Source organism: Musa acuminata, chromosome BXJ3-2 (assembly GCF_036884655.1).
Source record: "Musa acuminata AAA Group cultivar baxijiao chromosome BXJ3-2, Cavendish_Baxijiao_AAA, whole genome shotgun sequence".
In the NCBI taxonomy this organism is placed as follows: domain Eukaryota; kingdom Viridiplantae; phylum Streptophyta; class Magnoliopsida; order Zingiberales; family Musaceae; genus Musa; species Musa acuminata.
This window is the reverse complement of record NC_088350.1, coordinates 34,888,746-34,908,196: the sequence shown is the minus strand read 5'-3', so window position 1 is coordinate 34,908,196 and position 19,451 is coordinate 34,888,746. Positions and strand designations below refer to the sequence as shown.

General features: G+C 39.8%; 3 protein-coding genes across 14 annotated transcripts; 1 reads left to right on the top strand and 2 right to left on the bottom strand.

Moving 5' to 3' along the window:
• Positions 1 to 145: 145 nt before the first annotated feature.
• On the bottom strand, positions 146 to 7,096 carry LOC135631873 (membrane-anchored ubiquitin-fold protein 4-like). The gene is made up of 6 exons (XM_065139915.1): positions 6,967 to 7,096; positions 4,276 to 4,394; positions 3,152 to 3,266; positions 2,888 to 3,031; positions 1,409 to 1,579; positions 146 to 501 (listed from the first exon to the last, which is right to left on the bottom strand). The coding sequence occupies exons 2-6, from the start codon at positions 4,285 to 4,287 to the stop codon at positions 446 to 448; spliced, it is 498 nt and encodes a 165-aa protein (XP_064995987.1). The 5' UTR covers positions 4,288 to 4,394; positions 6,967 to 7,096; the 3' UTR covers positions 146 to 445.
• LOC135631872 (NAC domain-containing protein 83-like) lies at positions 6,234 to 7,313 on the top strand. The gene is made up of 3 exons (XM_065139913.1): positions 6,234 to 6,423; positions 6,498 to 6,769; positions 6,979 to 7,313. The coding sequence occupies exons 1-3, from the start codon at positions 6,234 to 6,236 to the stop codon at positions 7,150 to 7,152; spliced, it is 636 nt and encodes a 211-aa protein (XP_064995985.1). The 3' UTR covers positions 7,153 to 7,313.
• A 390-nt stretch (positions 7,314 to 7,703) lies between these two features.
• Positions 7,704 to 19,222, bottom strand: LOC103976795 (uncharacterized). Of its 12 annotated transcripts, none has more exons than XM_065139903.1 (11): positions 17,552 to 19,222; positions 12,589 to 12,727; positions 11,944 to 12,432; positions 11,429 to 11,794; positions 11,018 to 11,097; positions 10,802 to 10,898; positions 10,376 to 10,656; positions 8,910 to 9,154; positions 8,329 to 8,752; positions 7,924 to 8,188; positions 7,704 to 7,792 (listed from the first exon to the last, which is right to left on the bottom strand). In XM_065139903.1, the coding sequence occupies exon 1, from the start codon at positions 19,101 to 19,103 to the stop codon at positions 17,583 to 17,585; it is 1,521 nt and encodes a 506-aa protein (XP_064995975.1). In that variant the 5' UTR covers positions 19,104 to 19,222; the 3' UTR covers positions 7,704 to 7,792; positions 7,924 to 8,188; positions 8,329 to 8,752; positions 8,910 to 9,154; positions 10,376 to 10,656; positions 10,802 to 10,898; positions 11,018 to 11,097; positions 11,429 to 11,794; positions 11,944 to 12,432; positions 12,589 to 12,727; positions 17,552 to 17,582. The 12 variants fall into 12 exon arrangements, with proteins under 12 accessions (XP_064995975.1, XP_064995977.1, XP_064995974.1 ...); XM_065139905.1 differs by having other exon boundaries at positions 12,589 to 12,710; XM_065139902.1 differs by lacking the exon at positions 11,944 to 12,432.
• Positions 19,223 to 19,451: the final 229 nt, after the last annotated feature.

Sequence of the window (19,451 nt, the reverse complement as noted above, 5' to 3'; positions counted from 1 at the left end):
ATATCAAACCTGCTCGAATTAGATCAGAAAATCCACAGAAAATTTATGAATCCATGTGCTATGACTCGAATGGGAAGCCAAATCACATTTCCAGCACGAACATAGATGATAGCCCTACCAACGGGTGTGCACAATACAATACGAATTTGAAGAGAGCAGAAATCATTGGGTCTATCGAATTAATTTGCAGGCAATGCAATCGATATACAAACATGTTGGGGGAAAACTGTTGTCTGTAATGAGATCTATAGAAACATGTATAAGACTTTGATCCAAAGGATCGGATCAACTTGTTCCAAGACAAATAAATAGCACAGCCGTGCACCGACACGATGCGTGAAACAGCATGCATCGAACAATGATGACAGCTTTGAGAAATCGACACTTCTTACCACAGTTGAACCACAATGGCGGATGATGCTATTGTTGCAAGTCGCTCATTGCTCTATAATATAGAGCAAGAACAGGTTGTCTTCTTCGGCAGCTCCTCGACCTTCTTTTCTGTTTCAATTATAGAAAACGGATAAACAGCAAACCTTTTGAATTCGAATAAAATTTTGCAGTACATAATATATTAAAAAGATTGAAAGCAGACACGAATGGCTGAGAATTGTCTGAAGGAATAAAAAAACCGGGTACAGATACAGCTAGGTGTTGTGTCAACTAAAAAAATTTCCGAATAAAGCGACTCTAGAAATCTTCAACCTGGATCGCCATGGTTCAATTCACAGAAATAGCCTTTTTGCTGTAGTGGAACAGCATATATTGTTCTTCTTGTCGGAGGGAGCCTCGTGTGCCAGGTTCATCTTTTTATTTTTCTAAACATTTCTGGTAATCTCAAAAGATGTTCAACGACAGGCATACTGCAGGAAAATAATCCTTCCTATTCTAGTTCACATCAGAAGGCACGAATGGTGTTTCAAACGTGAATTTGACAGTTTCTACGCTGCCATATCATCATTCTATGACCAGCCAATGAACAAATAACAAAACCTTGATCTTTTAAAAAATGTTCTGCCATATTATTATCCTACATTTGTATACTACACAATGGGAAACTAAAAATATGTTTCATTTATCTATAGATGAATCAAACCCATGAATGCTCAGTTACCATCTAAATAGTAAAAAAATCAACACAAGTGACCGGTAACTCAACTAAAACTGCAAAAATTTTGCACAATCACTTTATGAGACATAGAACTTCATAAAATTATCATGGAGTTTTCCAACTAGGTTTATCTGAATCCTTTTTCATGTTAGAACGTCTGCTACCATTTAGTTAAAAGCATTTTGGAGCACCAAGAGACATGGTATTTCATAAACATCTATTTTAACTTCAGTGAGACCAATAGGAGACATAAGAAAGTTAATAATGTGCCGCACCAAGTAACATCATCCAGCTCACCTGTTTTTGTTTTAGTCAATGATGGTTGTACCACGACATGCATGGTAATACCATCGGCAGGAGGTTCACCAAAAGGTGATCTGCACTGTGCAATTGTCTTGCTGTTCTCTAGTATTTTGCCTGCACTTATCAATTTGACATCATTTGCCACCTTTGGTACGATCTTTTTATCTACAGCAAGAATGGAAGAATGGAATACAAATCAGTGATATAATCGATCACGTGAACCAAAATAGAAGAGCCAAAATTTCCATAAATAGCACTTCAAAATAATACAAGAAGCATGATACACATACATGTGCATACGCAAGAAAATCCTACATACCCTCCACAGTCAAAACAGCCAAAAAGCTAGAGCTCAAGGCTAACCATGATAAAAATAAGGCTCGATCGTTTCAAGTTCTGGTTTTGAGGCAGCAATGGCGTGTAGACTTGTTAAATGACATGCACATGCAAGTTGAGCATTTGGTGTGACACAAAGACCATCAATTTGAAATTTCAGCATCTTGGACAACACTAGCAGGATAATTAATACAAAGGAATTTTCCTATAAGGAAAGGTCTAGCCACTATGAGACGTACAAAAATATGAAAAGGTCGACTTGTGCGTCTCTGAGAAAGGCATGCAAGGTTGTGCACAGAAACAACAAAAAGAATGTTAATGGACACTATTATACCTACTGATGCATACATCACAGTGCATACACTATGAGTCCATCAGAAAATACCTTTTAGCATGATTGCAAAAATTTCTGAGTGATAAACAGGGTACTAAAGAAACGAATATCTGAAATACACAGAAAAAAAAGTTCTGCGACCTCGATGAATTTAGAAGCCATTAAATAGAAACTTCAGGCTAAAACATACAGAATCATACAAAAAAATAAAAAGTAAAAGAAAGTAATTTGTAAGGGGAAAAATAATGAGTTGTCGCCCTTTGAATTTTACTTCGACAGACTTAAAGTTTTTGTTGAAGATGGTACAATCTGGAAATTCAAATTATATCATGACTTGAGTCCTATGCCTGTCTTCTAAACATCGATAATTAGGATATCTGGTTGATCATAGTCACAAAATCCATATACTAGTTACCTGCCCTTGGTCCATTTGAGACACTTATTCAAGGTAATATGATACATAATACACTTTATCAACAAGTGGATTAGATCATTACACATAACATCACAAACAGTGCACCAAATTCAAACAAATGAAAAGTTGAAGGATGTCTAATATTTCGTTTAACATTTAATTAATTGAAATCAACTACCACGTCAAAAGCCCCAATAAAATTGCGAGCATACAAAGAAGCAAACAGATGATCCACCCAAAAACAAGGTTTTTGACTGGATGAAAGATCACAAAACCAAAGAGTAAAAAGAAACAGAAAGTTTCTTGCTTACGAGATTGCCAAAAAAACGGGTTTTGACTTGCCGATCAACGAGCGAGAAAAACTCAAAGAGAAACCGGGAACTCCTACCTCGCGGCCACTCGGAGATTATCCTTTCTTTGAGCATGGCAATAGTGGAAGAAGAAGAGTAGCGGATCGGGCCGATGTCCGATCCATCGTATAGCCGGAACTTGAGCTCGACCAGATCCTCTTCTGGCATTTGTTCTCTCCGATCTATCACCGATCACCCCAACATCACAAAAACCAAAACAATCAATCAAGAATCATCAAGTCATCCACCGGAGACAACATCTGCTATCATCTCCACATCGAAATCGGGAGAAAAGCTCGCACCTTTAGGGGCAGAATCGAACGGGGACGGCGAGGTGGAGAAGAGAGGGCAAATCCGCAAAACCCAGGAGTGGATCAAAAAGGGTATCTTGTGGAACAGACCCGCGAGAGGAGTTCCCTGACATATACTCGTAGAGTTAGGGTTCAAGAGAATGAGTGATGACACGAGGAAAGAAAGAGAGGTGCGACCAAAATTGCCAATCCAATCCCACAAATATTACATATCCCAATATCTTTTTTATTGTTTTTCATTTAAGCCCTCCAAATATCTGTATATATATATATATTAAATTGAAATAAATTTGTATTAATTAATTTCGGATGAATATAAATACAAACACATTGATGTCGGCCCCTTCAAGCGGCCACTAAGATTGCGTTTTATACGCCACGTAGACAAAACTATCGGCAGAATCAACACGTGTCGTAATCACATTCTGTTGGGTGACAAAATTGCATTTATATTCCTCAAAATGTAATAGTTTACAAATTTACTCCTCTAAGTTAAAATTATATTCATATCATTGTGATTAATTTCCATTGATTCACCGTTAATATAACGATATTAAAAATAAATTTAACACCAAAATTTCCTTGGAATATATTAAAAACATGGTATAATTTTATTGAAAAAAATTAATAATATTCCCATATTTATTTTTTATATGGGGCATTTTTGAATGAAAATATCCTCAAGTCTTTTACTAAAAAAATACCTTGTCACATATGTTATTAAAAAATCGATAATTAATTACTATATTTTTTTAAAAAATAAAAAAGATCTAATCATCTTAGAATCATTAGGATATGATTCTAATATTATTAATTTTTTATATTTTTTATAAAATTTAAAGCTGATTAATTATCAAAATTAAAGATTTTTTTGATAGCATCTTAATTAAATCATTAAGTAAAAATATAAGGATATCTTCATCCAATGTGAAAACAGAGATGCCCTAAAGTGAAAGAAAAAAAAAAAGAGTATGAGAGACATCATCTGATAAAAAAAATAATATTGAAAAAATTCGATAAAATACCCAATCATAATAGATCAATTACTTGGTGAAAAAAATATAAGATACTTTTATGTATTTAATTTTCTACATTTTAGCTGTAAGTATATATACCTCATTCCACATCACAATGTCCAGGAAATATGATGGTCATGTGAGTTCAAACTGGACATGCATTCTTTTGTCAACCCAGCTGACTCTGGAAAGACTTTGAACACCTCTCATGGCACAAACTGCACAAGACCAGTAAACTCCCTTAGCCACAACAACCTTGACTGCTTCAGAACACAAATTCCACTTTGTTATGAGGACATGATGTCTTCATGGTGGAAAATAAATGCATGAATTCAATGTTTGCTTTGAAGATGAGAAGGGAATAGGAAATTACCAGAATCTGAGGAGCTTGAAATAATAATAATAATAATATATATGTAAGAGTAGACTAAACAGAAGCATGGTGAAAATTTCTCATTGTGTACAAAAAAAAAAAAGAGAGTAGACTAAAGATCACTAAACAAACCATGAAAGACACTGATCAGGGTTCTCATTGCTACCTGCAAATCATGTAAATAAAAGAGTCAAATAGGCACATAAACAAAGGGGTAAAGGAAAAAAAAACAAAAATTAGCTACAGGAGAGCTGTGTTGTTCATCCAGTATGTTAGCAGAGCATTGTTTAGGGCAGTGGCTCTTCGAAAACATGGAAAAGGGAAGGATAAGAGGAAAACGACATCCTCTAATTTGCAATTCCTAACACTTTTTCTTTTCTTTTTTCTTTTGAGCAGAATGGAGAGTGATCCTTTCAAGGGTGAGTGAGGTTCAAGTAATCTGCCAACATGCCACATGAACCTAAAACACTTTGGTATCTGTTCTTCCAAATGATGCCTCGAAGTGGAATTGTGACATGTCTTGAGATCAGATTGCTGCCCACAAAGGGCACCCAATGAAGGCGGAAAGGGAAAGGAAAAAGGGGTCTCAACCCTTTTGGGAATGGTGGGATCAAAATTTTAAGAAACTTATATAAAGACATACATTTATTTATATTACTTCAAATTCAAATTTATTTTTAGCATACATATAATCGTCAAAATTAAAAACATTAGTAATATATATGTATATATATATATCTAAATGTTATGTATGATCTCTAATCATGATCCGAGTAGCTTAGTCAAACTTGTATCTAGATATGTATGCCCAAAAACATATGAAATGATAATAATAATAATAATAACATTATTATTATTATTATTATTATTATTATTATTTAACAATTAAGGGATCCGTGCATCACATTATTCCACAATCTGAATCCATTTAAGTATTTAAATACCTAACTCGATCTAAATACCCATTTTAATACTCAGATATGTTCCAAACTGAAGACTAAAAGGTATTCGAATCTAATTTATTAGTGTCCTCTTATCATTTAGCTTCGCTATAAATCACTTGGAAGTTTCTGACAAGTCTCCTGGAGATGTGGGCAAAGTCAGCAGTGCATGTCTTACCCAGTGAGCGCTCTCCAGATTCATGGAAAAAGTACATGAGACTCCGATGAATGTCTTACCCCGTGAGCTCTCCAGATTCCTGGAAAGTGCATGGACTCCATCCACAGGACAAGGAGCTGTGGATCTAAATCTCCACACGGCGGCCGACACCTGCCTGCCGTGCTGTGTTTGACCAGCGGAGGATTGCTTGTGCCGCCGAATGCTGTCTTTCTATTATCATTATGACTCTCTCTCTCTCTCTCTCTCTCTCTCTCTGTGTCGGTCTTTGACATCTTCAACAGCCGGATGAGTCTGGATCACGCCACCATGGTCGTCGCCCACTGCCGGCAAACTTCGCTATAAAGACCTGCTTCCTCCCCCCCCACCCCACCCCCAACCACACCACAAACACACCTTCCCTCTCCCTTGTCCTCCTCCCATTCTTTGTTTGCTCTTTAGCTGAAACAAACAAAAAGAGGGTTGAGGATTATGGAGTCTTTCACTCCTTAGGCAGAACAAAGAAGAGTTCTTTCTTCCCTCTCTTCTTTGTTCTTTGTCTATTCCCTCAGCTTCTGGGTCATAACCTATGGAGGAGAAGCCAAGATTCACAGGGAATGGTGTGCTGAGGCTCCCCCCTGGGTTTAGGTTCCACCCCACCGACGAAGAGCTCGTGCTTCAGTACCTTAAGAGGAAGGTTTACTCCTCTCCCTTGCCATCCTCCATCATCCCGGAAGTCGATCTCAGCAAGTATAATCCATGGGATCTACCTGCTTGTGGTTGGTGTTCTAACCTGATCTGATACCATACCTCTTGATGAATTGATGTTTCACCTCGATACGTGATGCTGCAGGTGGGTGCGGGTGCGAGGAAGTGAAGTACTTCTTCGGCCTGAGAGAGGCCAGAAATCCGAACCGGAGCCGCCGGAACCAGGCGGCTGGATCCGGTTTCTGGAAAGCCACAGGGAAGGAGAAACCAGTGACGGCTTCCTGGTGCCACCAGGTGGTGGGGATGAAGAAGGTTTCCGTCTTCCACCGAGGGAAGCCGCCCACCAAGACCGAATGGATCATGCACGAGTACCGCCTTGCCGGCCCTCATGCTACTACCACATCGGACGCAACTCATGTGAGTTCCTACTTCCCCGTTCTTCCTCTTCCTAGTCCTAAGAAGAAGCCATCAGAGAACTCTCACCCAACCTTGGAGTATAACAAGCTAGTCCCTACTGAGCATGCAAAAAGTTGCTGTCATCGATCGATGCAATAATCTTATAATAAATCAAAATGAAGAACCGAGGAGGTTACTGATTCGGGAAAGATCTGAACCTGATGATGCAGGGTACCATGGCTGCAAGGTGGGATTGGGTGGTCTGCCGCGTCTTTAAGAAGAAGAGAGCGAAGATTGAGCTCGGGGAAGACCACAGGCAGGAGTCGAGCTGCGTCACCGAACTCTCTGATGGTTCTGGTGACGGAGAGGAAGCAAGTTCAGGCAGCATGAGTTTGACTCCATGAGAACATAGGCATGTCGCGCTGCTGCATCATTAGATCAAGACTTTTCTTTCTTCCTTTTTGTTCCTCAGAAGCCAAATGCAAAATAAGCTTTGAGCTGTAACTTGTAGGATGCCTTATCTACGACTTAGATTCAAAAGAGCTTTACGCAGCAGTTGAACTGATGGGTAATATGGAAATGAAAACTTCAATGTCCAGAAGAACAAAATGTCTCCTTATTTGATCTTTAGTTTTGTCTAATGAAGTATTAAGCAATACTATGAAGGGATACACAGAAGAAATGGCACATTGCAAGTTGTGTCTAACAGTGAGGAGGGTACTATCGAAGAGGAAGTGCTTTGGTGGTGCAGAGGAAAAGATCAAATGCTGTGAAAAGAGGGGAAGAAAAAGCCAGATAAGGAGGGCTATGCACATACGCTTTTAGTCTGAGCCGAAGCAATAGGGCTGATGGTCCCTTGACAAGACACACAACTTGGCCAAGAATATCTTGCACTAGATTTTGGTTTGACTAAGGGGGAGTGAGACCCATGATATAGAGATAGATGCAGTGCTGACCTTGTCAAATGAGGCTCTTTCATGGATCTTTAGCCTTCTGAGATGTGATCCTCCAAGTTTCTTGTAGTCATTTCGTCGACAACTTTGACTGCACATATATAAAAAACATCAAACCGATACAATTTCTTATGTAATCACAAAATAAAATGAAGAAGATGATTAAAATGCAAGGAGTAATTTTCATTAAAAGGAAGGAAAATGCAGGAAATCGAAATATACCGAGTCCAATGATGCTGCATGCATGCATGCGTTCCACAGCACATGAAGAAGTAGGGGGCACAGAGAGTGATTGCTATCCCTGTCAATTTACGCTTGCCAAGACATTCATGAAGTTCCTTGTGAGATTGGTTTTGGAATCATCGCCCATTCGAAGAGCCTCGGGAACTCTTTCGAGACGGCAACCCCGCAGCCTCTTTTTCCACATTTGATTCCTTGACTGACAGCTCTCCCCCGCTGTGCCCTTCTTTGAACACTCTTTTGGTCTCTGTCAGGGCAACAAGTGGCCACCCAAAGGAGTAGCAGAAGATTAGGCGACACAAACATGACCAACTTGAAGCAAAAGACAACGGCATGAGCAATCATAGCTCAAACGAGTCGATGAACAAAGAGATGAAACAGTCAAACCTGTCACCCGCCAAGGAAGAAGCTGTGGTTCGTAATGCTTGCATGTCCGGATCAAGCATGAAATATAACTCCACAGGAAGTACACATCTTGAGTGTGGCACTGGACTGCTGACTCGGTTTTGTTCTCGGCGATCATCGATCAAGGAAGACTGCCGGCACGGTGGAACACGCCATTTCTTCAAGCTTTAATAAATAGGCTTTTGACCAACCACCCCGTTGACTGGGGAATTCGAGCAGAACAAGAAACAAAGACAGGCACCAAAAATCTAGAAGAGCGTGGGCAGGTTGGGATAATAATGTCACTCAAGCCACGCAATCACACAACAGATAAGGGGACAATTATAGCTTCTGCGTCTACAACATCAACAACACGACTTACTTAGATAGAAGATGCATAGATGCATGCACGTTCGGTCATCAGAACCTGCACATATGTCCAGAAAAACAACTAATACGTAGATCACAAGTTAATGACTACACTTTTGTAATAACAAGGCAAGGCATCGCACCACAATTAAGAAAAGATTTTATGATTGGGATTAAAAGGGAAGATCAATAAACATTGAGAAGATAGGTCATACCAAATTCGAGCAATAACAGTACATTCTAGGACACCAGTATCATATCCAATATTTGATCTTGGATCCAAAACTGCACAAAGAAGGACATGACTTGCATTAAGTATTAGTACAGTCAAGCAAGATTCTTATGGGTTATGATGGATTAATAGACAAGAAGATCTGGTCTGTTTGCTTCCAACTGCAACTGCAGTACTTGCTGTAGGTTCTTGTCGTGGCTCAGCACAAGCCCTCAAGATTGACTCATTCTGCATCATAGAGAAGAAACACATCATTTTCCTAGTAGAAAAATATTATTCCAGTAAAGCAAAAGTTATGCATTTTAAGAGATGTTATGCAATGCAAAATGGTATGGTACATTAACATGATCTTGCGATTTCCAAAATTTTGGATTTATAAGAAGAGAAGGTTTTTGATTGTGATACTTATTATAGCCAAAATTGAACCAGAACAGATTAGACCAGAAAAAATAAGGAATAGCAGTCTTTGAATGTCTAATCTCAAAAAAAATTAACTAATCAACATGTCCATATCATTTTCGACGATTTTCTTCAACTTACCCACTATCAAAATAATATCTAATAGTTTTTTAATACAATCAAAATAACAACTCCATACACCTTAACGGTCTTACCACGACTATATTTGTGTAACACTGATAAAAAAAGTATAGTTGACTTTAAACTGTATACAATTTTTAATATAAGAGGAAAATAATGATCGCAAAAAATCCTTCACATTTCTCCCTAATTTAACACCATCAGTTTTTTTTTTTACTATATGAACAATGTCTCAATCAATATCTCCTTGTTCGATAATAAATTTAAGATCCCTAAAAAGTTTACTAAGGAAAACTTTTTGTCCATCCTCTTAGCTATCCTAACATTTAATTTATCAGTATTTCTAAAACTACATTTTGTACATTCAGTATTTGATATTTTTTCTAAAATTTTTAATTTCTAAAGTTTGTCAATGTAATTTCTACGAGGGCTTATCAATTCGTATATTATCAATTAAAAAGGACACAGATCTAAAATTGATCTTTAACGTTTTCTATGCACTCTTTATAATCTCAAGACTATTGGTTATGATCTTTTATCATCTCAATATACTGAAATTTTTATATAAAATTCATCATTATAAATCTCTATAAACTCTACAATTATAAGTTTTTTTAGCTAGTAAAAATCATGTTTAGATATTTTTAATAATTATTTAATATATAAATATTGATCTTTGGGGTATAGAAAAACAAAGTAATGATCCAAAATCGACCTACTCGAATCCTTAAGAACCCCATTTATCACTGGCATATACTACCGTAGGAAACACATTATGAACCGAGTACAACCCCTGATGGGTTCTTGCAATCCTTGATCGAGCATGTAATATGATGCAAGCCCTAAAAGATCAAGACCCTAAACAATATCGCAAAAGGCAGTGGCGGTAGGGAACGAGGAGCCTCTCACCTGCCAGACACGGTGGAGGGCACTTCTTGGCGTTGTTCTTGTGGGTGGTCGTGAGCTTGATGCGCTTCCACAGGAGCCCCGGCCAGTTGGTCCGCTTCACAATCTCCAACGCTCGCGTCCCCTAGAACACACCCCCCATTAACCCTCCCATCTTCGATGAAGTCACCCCAACGGATCGACAATGTTATATTATCCTTAACGGGTCGGGTTCATGTTTGATCAACCAGTTAAGGCTGATGTAACAGTGATTAGATATTGTTCATCACCAGCATGTCTTTTTCCTGCTTGTAAAGTTCTCGTTAGTAGTCATGTTGGCAACAAAAGTAAATTTCATGTCATCACCAATTAATCTGCAATTCATCTCACTCATAAAACTGTTGCAGGATTATTCAGGCAGGATGCATGATGAGGATGCTAAGAACTTACCTGAGCCTTTTAATCTAAAGATGATATTTAGCACAGTCTGCTTTGTAATCCAAGCTTGTACTTGTTGTGATCATCTTCACTGCCTCCCATGAGAACTCTGGAAATTAGTTATTAAAAGAAGTTAAATTTGCCTCAAAGGCTTAATATTACAGGGAGAAAAAAAATCATTCACAGTCAGTAAAAGTGTTAATCTTTGGTCACTTTCTCCATCTATACCAAATTATCCTTGCTCCCATTGATATCATGGACTTGTTCTTTCTGTGGTCCTTGGCAAAAGCGGAGATTTACCTGCAACTCTTGGAGTATCAATGAAAATTAAGAATATTAGTAACATGGTAATCAGTATTCAGTACTGAAAACACTATTACTTTGTTGCTCTATTTGAAAATACAGATAAGGTATTCAAGACTGTAATCAAGTTTGGAAAATTTTGCTACTTCACAAGTCTTCCTAATGAAGAGGCCAAAAGCTACGTTATGAATGAAGATCTAAAGGCAAATTTGATGCCAGTTCAAGAAAACATTAGAAACCACATCCATCCAAAGTCATAAATTTGAGGGGCAAAAGTTTGAGCAGGAGGAGGAGAAACAAAAACAACTATATCAAGGAGGCAAGAAACAACTGTACCAGCTCATGTCCAGGAAAGTGGATGTACAAAGTTGGACGAACCAATTGTGAGGCCTTCTGAAATAGAAGAACATTGATACGGCCATAATTGGATTGATGTCTTCATTGCTTAATACTCCATAAATTAATGTACCATGTGCTCCGCTAGTTAGGTAATGGAAGTCACTTCATAGGACTTCTCATTTACAGAGGCACAGGATGACACCATCAAGAAGGCACCTGACCTGGGTTCAAGCCTCTGTCTGGGGCCACAATCTCTTGTCATCCATTGTTTCATTTTAGACCTCTCTCCTCGACTCTCGTCAGTTTTAAGTGGCCTTCACTGGTCGTGATCCAATAGGATAAACTTAGGGGGTGGAAACTTCCCTGCAAAACATTTGTCAAAGCATTGAGACAGACAACATATAAAATGCCAGGTTTAGTTCAAGGATCTGCAGAACATTTGTGACAGAGTATTAACAATGCCCAAATGATGCCATGTGAATCACTAGAAACATATGAAGTGTATGGCTAACCCAATAACGAAAGCTTCGTAAGGGGACTGGAGCAGGCTACCATGAAACAAAAGATCTTTCTAAAGAGATTTGATTCAGAACTATTATATGTCCAAGGTGCAATATTGAAACATTTCAGAGGTTTTCGCTGCTCAATTCCATATATATTTTATCATGCATCAAGACCAGTAAATTTTTATTAATCTCTCTCTTGATTCTCCTCACGCCATCTGCTGCTACTCTCGGCCCGCCAGTCCATTTGTAAGAATTAATACTCCTCTCCTCCTCCTCTGCATTTGCTGCTGCCTCCTTCTTTTTCTCCACCTCCTCCTCTAATCTTTCCTTCTTTGCCTTCCTCCTCTCCTCTTCCCTTTGCATTGTGGTAGGTACCAACATACCATGTGTCTAGGCACAGTTCTGGCACCTGAAATGTACTTGGTCTAGATGTCTTTGTGATTCTTCTGATCAATGTCATGGGGCTCAACACCATGGCCTCTGTTTTACATCTGACTATAAAATAACATTTACGACAATGCAAACCAAATTACTAGTTTATAGAGAGAGAGAGAGAGAGTAATACACAACTTTAATAATCAATCATGGAGAACTATCTTTAGAACAGACATTAGCATTCATAATAACAAACAATATAATTTACATGCATACCTGAGTCTTTCAACATGCAAAATCATTAAAATTTCCTCTCTCTCTCTCTCTCTCTCTCTCTTTGATCGATGATCTTCTTTGCCTCGAAGTGCTAATGTTGTCCATCTCTGTGGGTGCCATCCCTTTTGAATGGTAATACCTGAGCTTAGTTTTATGCATACACATCAGAAATGAAGATAAGAGCATCTTTCCTAACCTTATGCTGTTCGAAATTATAGTAATAAACCAATATTTCTTGCCAGTATATATTTTTGTACAATTTTTATGTACCAAGGGCCATCAAACCATCCTGGTTATTTTGAGACTGAGGATGGAAGGTTAGGATAATTTGGATTTATTTATTGGGCTTCTCTTGTGGAAGGAGAAACTGAGAAAGAATTCCTCTATCCGTAATGTTCCAAAACATCAAAATAAACTAGCTTCAAAGATTATATTACGTTCCACCTGTAAATCCTCAAGACTTTTAAGCATTCAGATACTCAATGTGTAATTTATTCTTAAGCTTCCTCCTCCGCCTCCTCCAAACCTCCTATTCCATAAGAAGAGGAGTTGATGACGGTCCATTAGACAAGGGGGAGGAATAAAGAAAGAAGAGAAAGATGACAATTTTGAGATTGATCATCAGTGGTAAGATAAACTATTAACATTAACTTTTTATTATTCAATATCAGTAGGTTGCCTTTATCAACTATGACAATAGCATTGAAAGAAGAGGAATTGTGACAGAACCTAAAATTTAAGAACAAACTTGATAGAGAAAAGTGGAGAAACTACTTTGAATTTATGGTTCTATTAGAGGAACCATTAGTGGTACTTGGGGTTTGTTGTATTGAGCTGTACCACTCGGTATGGGCGATATGTATCAATCCGACAAGGGATCGGTACGTGGACCGCCCTCTCGTGGGTAGCACCCGTTACATGACCCCATATCGGGCGATATGGGATCGTCTATGCTAGATACAGGGTCTGTACCGATTGGTAGCGGTTAAAATATGACCATTACCAACCTATACCAATAACGGTCGGATTTCAACCGTTATCAATTAAGGGCTCATATTGTCTTATTTCAAATGGTCAATTTAACGTTTGAACCATAGGAAAAGGTTTTAAAACCCTTTTGTCTACCATAGTCGTCCGCCCAACGTGCAAGTGCAAAGGCAAAGGCAAAGGCAAAGATGAAGGCAATAGCATCAATCGTATCGTTAAAAAGAATCGAGTCGAACGATGAGACACATTCTCAATCATATTCAACAACCGGCTCGGTCCAGAGACATGGTAGCAACGTGAACAGTAGTGCTCAACCAATGATGGTGACAACGCCAGGGAGTCGATGGTTTCGTCTACACAATTTAAGGGTGGCACATGGACCGACGAGTAGTATTTTACACATACAACCCAAGATTCAGATCATGGAGCTCAACAACATACTGATCAAGTTTATACACAGAAGGGGAAGGTAGTGGATGATTTTGAGCAGATGCGACAGAGATTACACGACATAGACAACAAAGCTCATCGTATTCATAACCGTCATATTATAAAGAATCTTACGGCCAACAGCAGTACGGTGATATATGGTCACACTTCTCCGAGCAAGAGTACGATGATTGATCTTATAATACAAGGCAACAGATCAGTGGTGAAAGTAAAAGTTTTGATATTCTCCATGTCCTACACTAATACATGCCACAATCATCCTTGCCTCAAGAGTCGCCTCAGAAACATGTGATTCACAACGATCGGACCACGACTATCACCATATTGATGCACCAATGGCATATGGTGTATCAATATACTATGTCGTGGGATCATTTTTAGGATTTGATCCAACATATCAAATTGATATATATATATATATATATATATATATATATACATATATATATACATATACATATATATATGATTGAGGATTTTAATCCACCGCTTGTGCAGTCCCGTCATTTTTTTTTGGTAAAATCAGGTATATCCATCGATTGATTACTTAATTTATTTGAATCCTAAAGTTTAATTTATTTAAAAAATAATATAACAAATCAAATCATTTCTTTGTAGATAATTCAATATTAATAGAATAAAGGTTCGGAACGTACCACAAAGTTACTTCGCAAAGCTCGAAAAGATATGTATTACTATTCTTTCCTAATTTAGATTATTTTTACTAAAAGTATACTAAATTTATATTTATTTTCAACTTAAAATCCATCGATTGATTACTTAATTTATTTGAATCCTAAAGTTTAATTTATTTAAAAAATAATATAACAAATCAAATCATTTCTTTGTAGATAATTCAATATTAATAGAATAAAGGTTCGGAACGTACCACAAAGTTACTTCGCAAAGCTCGAAAAGATATGTATTACTATTCTTTCCTAATTTAGATTATTTTTACTAAAAGTATACTAAATTTATATTTATTTTCAACTTAAAATTCATAATTTTTTTATTTTTCATAATTTTTTGGAGCTATTTTCAGTAATTTTACCATATCATCAGTATGCCCAGGCGTACCAACATATGATATGTCGATATGCATTGGTGTGTACCATACCAACGACTGATCGGTACATCAGTACGAACCGATAAAGTGAACTGTCACTAGTACTAACCCTTCAAGTCAATTAAATGCAAGCAGAAATAATAATGCAAAGCCAATTAAGCACCAAAACACAACATATCATTCAATACCATAAAAACAGAAAATTTGTTTGTCATGAAAATAACTTTCTAGGGTCAAGCAACCATTTTGTCCACCTTTGTCAAAATCCTCAACCACAAGATCCACTTGAAGTATCATGAAGTTTCCAATGCATTTGGACATCTAGTTTACCAAAGAACATTTTACACAATATCAACATGTATCGAGAAAATATACATAACACAGACAGCAGGCGTGTGTGTCAACTTAACTGTACTGTAGTCAATAACAAAAGCACTCTAGGGATTTAGCAACTAGCTGTAAAATAATGATCAGTAATAATGTCTAAACTCCCAGCTTCCCCTATAATAAACCGTGAAGGACAGGTGCTTCCAGTATGTCACCATGATACACAGGTTTATGTCATTCATATGCACCAAGTTTCACTAGCATGGCTTAGAAGACAACCACAAAAATAAAAAGAATCTCATACTTGGGCTCTAGGAAGACTTTAAGAACAGAAAAGTTAGTATTAGCAAGATGAATTTAGAAGTTAGAAAGGATACCACTCTTGAAAGTTTGTTTTTAATCATTAATTTGCTTGGTTTTCTGCAACAACACCAGAGACACCACAACAGATAGATGCAGAGAGCCTTTATACCAGGTCAGCTCAATACAAAGCTACAATTTATATATACCATGAGAAGTGTGTGATGCAAAATAGACATGAATTTTTTAACGTGTCCCAAATAAAAGAGGAGCCAGAGATAGTAGCCTCAACAACTTAAGATAGATAACGCCTTCATTGGGTACAAGATTGAAATGATAAGATATATTGACCTGAAGTAGTCAAAGCTCAATCGATCTTTCAAATTCATCTGAATGTTTGGTTACCAGGTTTAATCTTTCGAGGAGAGAGAAAAAAACTATATCAAGTAAATTGTGTCCTGATTGTGATGACCTGCAGTTTCCTCACTAGATACTGCTACTGAAAAGTTAACTACCTGAAACTTTGGATAATGCGGTGGAGTTTGAGCTGAAGTTTAGGTCAACCTAATTGTTCCAGTTTTTCAAATTAATGTCAACCTAGAGTTACCTTCAAGCCAGAGATTCATTGCAACTTGTCATTATATTATAGCATGTCCAATTCCAAGTCTAAAATATCCAACTCAGCTTTGGTCACCATGGAAGCCACTGTGAGACCATGAAATTTGCACTCCATTTTTTCAAGTTCATTGTTTTTCTTCTTTGGGTTCTTTGAAATCCCAATTTTGTTCAGATACAAATTCGTAAAGCACTGATGTTTTTATTTATTGCTGTGGTAATGTGGAAGAACCCCCTCGAAAAATTAGGGATGTAGAAGAGTCATGTAAATCAGCACTAATTTATTAAGAAAAATGAAGAAACTTGCAATAATTTGCTTAAAAGCAAAGAACCAGCAACGACACGATGCATACCCAATAATCCTATATTGACTTAGTTAAAACTCGTTGTGAAAATTCACTTAAGGCCATAAAAAATTTGCTCAACTTGCAGGAGTTTGTATGGCTGGACAGGCTTATTTACTAACAGGCCTCTTGAATTTTAAAATAGTATTACACAATTAGCTGAATAGAGTATAACATTATCATCCAAATAATGTTAGTATTCTCAACTATCATTGAACAATCAAGATAAATGGGAATGTACGCCTTGTAATGTAGCCATACCTTGCCAGTGGCAGGGAACTCCTAATATCTCATAAAATAAAAAAGAAATTTGCAATAGAAAAGGCAAATACAGGGGAGGCCAGGTGAACCGAGACTCCAGCAAATGTGTATTATATGCGAAAGGTCAACTGCTGTGAATGGTTGGGTATTGAGGAAATCACAAAGTCACACACTCTACAACAATTTTATCAAACATGATTAGAAGACCAGGATATTCTCTTTTTTCTATCAAAGGGGAAAAGAAAAGAGCATGATGTTTGCAAATGGCCAACAAGTCATGATTTGAGAATGTATGGCATATCTTAATTGCTATATCATAGACATAAACAACATACAATGCTCTCTTCCGAGCCATAATCATAAACGCCTAGGCATGGAGAGAGTGACTGGATTCCCAGGATGATCACTAGAAATAATGACACAGATACAAATACTAGTACATTTTTGACACTCTTAGATACAGTTGTGACAGTGGAAAATGCATCATATTCGACCAAGTTTTTTGTGAGGAGCCGAGAATTTGTATTTACACTATGGACAACTGAGAGACCTAAGAACTTATTAAACTGCAGGAAAGATAAATTAAGGTGCTTTTGGGACTCAGTTGATGTACCTTCTTTGCGGTTGATATATGAACTACATGATCAACCTATCTTAATTGCTTTTCGAGACAGCCAAATCATAGCAGCTTCAGTGACTTTGCTCTCCTCCACCATCAGTTGACTCAATCGGCAAGCATTCATGACGAGTAGTTCAATAGCATCACTGACGATTCCCGGGCACCGAGTAATATCAACCACCTCCAACTGCTGGCCGCAGTGCTTAAGCAAGGAAATCAAAGAAGCACCCGTCAGTGCTCCGCACCCTCTTAATCTGATCTCCACCAGATTCCTGCAAGACGCAAGCATCGATCCCACCTCCTTATCGGTCAGCGTCTCAGTGTGGGACAAGTCCAGCCTCCGCAGCCGCTGCATGCTCTGACTGAGGAAGGTGAGCAGGCCGGGTTCCCGCTCCACGACATCACAATTCACCAGGGCGAGCTCCTCAATCGCCGCACCAGCCGGGGACGATGCGAGGGAGCGGAGCCCGTCTCCCGTGACAAGGCAGCAGCTATGCAGCCGTAGGGCGGCGAGCTGGTGGCCGGACCCGCTGGGCGCGCCGGTGCCGCCACGGTGGTCGTCGGCAGCGATGGCGAAGAGGTGGTCGTTATGAAGGTCGAGCGGGAGGCGGAGGTCGAGGGTACGAAGTGCGGCACCGCGACGATGGATGAAGTGGCGGAGGGCGTCGCGGCTGCCGCCGTCGTAGAGGAGGAAAGAGGTGAGGGCACGGCAGCGTTCGGCGGCATGGAGGAGGACGCGGTCGGCGATCGCGCGGCAGGTGCGGAGCTCGAGGCCGAGGAGGCCGGGGAGGCAGAGGGGGAAGGCTGGGGATGAGGGGCCGTCGCCGGTCCCCTCGCAGGCGCGCAGCTGCAGCCACCGGAGTCCCGCGCACCGGCGCCACAACCAGGAGAGACCGCGGTCGGCGGCGCAGATGCCGGACAAGGATAGGCTCTCAAGCGGCAGCGTCACGGGCGTCGACTGATCGACATCGTCGTCCTCGTCCTCTTCAGCCGGCGGCGGCGACGGCTCTTCCGCTTCTTGCCATGGCGGTTCTCGCCGACAGCCGGGGAGGCGTTTGGGGCGTGAGCGGACGAGGGAGAACGATCGGAGAGAGGGAAGGGAGGAGAGCCAGCAGAAGGATAGGGGGAGGAGAGAGGCGATCCGGAGGGAGGTGAGGCTGGCGAAGGCGGCGGCTGAGGAGTGGAGGGCGGAGGGGGAGAGGGGGGAGGCCGGGAGGAAGCGGAGGATGGCGAGGCGGGGGGAGCATGCGGCGGCGGCGATGGAGAGGAGGAGGGCGTCGGCGTCCTCGCGAGCGGAGATGACGGTGAGGTTGGTGAGGAAAGGGTAGTAGGCAAGGATGGAGGAAAGCGATGGTGAATTACCAGTACCAGCAGTAGCATCAGTGGCAGTAACTATATTTGGGGGGATGCGGAGAGAGAGGGATGTGGTGGAGGAGCGGAGGAGCGAGAGCCAGCGCTTGGAGACGAGGGAAACGGACGGGGCGGAGGAGGGAGGCAGCCGCTGCAGGATCTCCTGAACCAGCTCGTCGCATAACACCACATCCATCTCTCTCTCTCTCTCTCTCTCTCTCTTTTCTTGACAGCAACCGATGACGAAGAAAGGAGAAGGAAGAGGAAGAAGAGGAGAACGGGGAGGTTGGGGAGGCGGTCGGTGTGGATGGCGACGCGGACGGATCAGGAAGAGGGCAGATAAGGGAGAGCTGAGGAATGTCGCGAGGGCCCCACCGGCTCCGCTAAGTCTCTCCCGACTTCGCTTCTGCCGCCAATGATTCACGAAACTACCACCGTACTTCTTTCCGAGCTTATCTGCGCCATTAGCCATCCGAATACCCATCTCACGATTGGCTGAACCTGAAGTGGACCCACTGCGAAAATAGAAATCCAAACATATGGT

Excerpts from the sequence above, each read along its gene's own strand:
- LOC135631873 (XM_065139915.1), bottom strand. Across the intron at positions 3,032-3,151 it reads GTTCGATTCTGCCCCTAAAG|ATCGGAGAGAACAAATGCCA; the intron begins GTGCGAGCTTTT and ends GATCGGTGATAG. Across the intron at positions 502-1,408 it reads ATTGACTAAAACAAAAACAG|AAAAGAAGGTCGAGGAGCTG; the intron begins GTGAGCTGGATG and ends TAATTGAAACAG.
- LOC103976795 (XM_065139903.1), bottom strand. The coding sequence starts at position 19,103 with ATGGATGTGGTGTTATGCGACGAGCTGGTTCAGGAGATCCTGCAGCGG.
- LOC135631872 (XM_065139913.1), top strand. The coding sequence starts at position 6,234 with ATGGAGGAGAAGCCAAGATTCACAGGGAATGGTGTGCTGAGGCTCCCC. Across the intron at positions 6,424-6,497 it reads ATGGGATCTACCTGCTTGTG|GTGGGTGCGGGTGCGAGGAA; the intron begins GTTGGTGTTCTA and ends GTGATGCTGCAG. Across the intron at positions 6,770-6,978 it reads CCACATCGGACGCAACTCAT|GGTACCATGGCTGCAAGGTG; the intron begins GTGAGTTCCTAC and ends CTGATGATGCAG.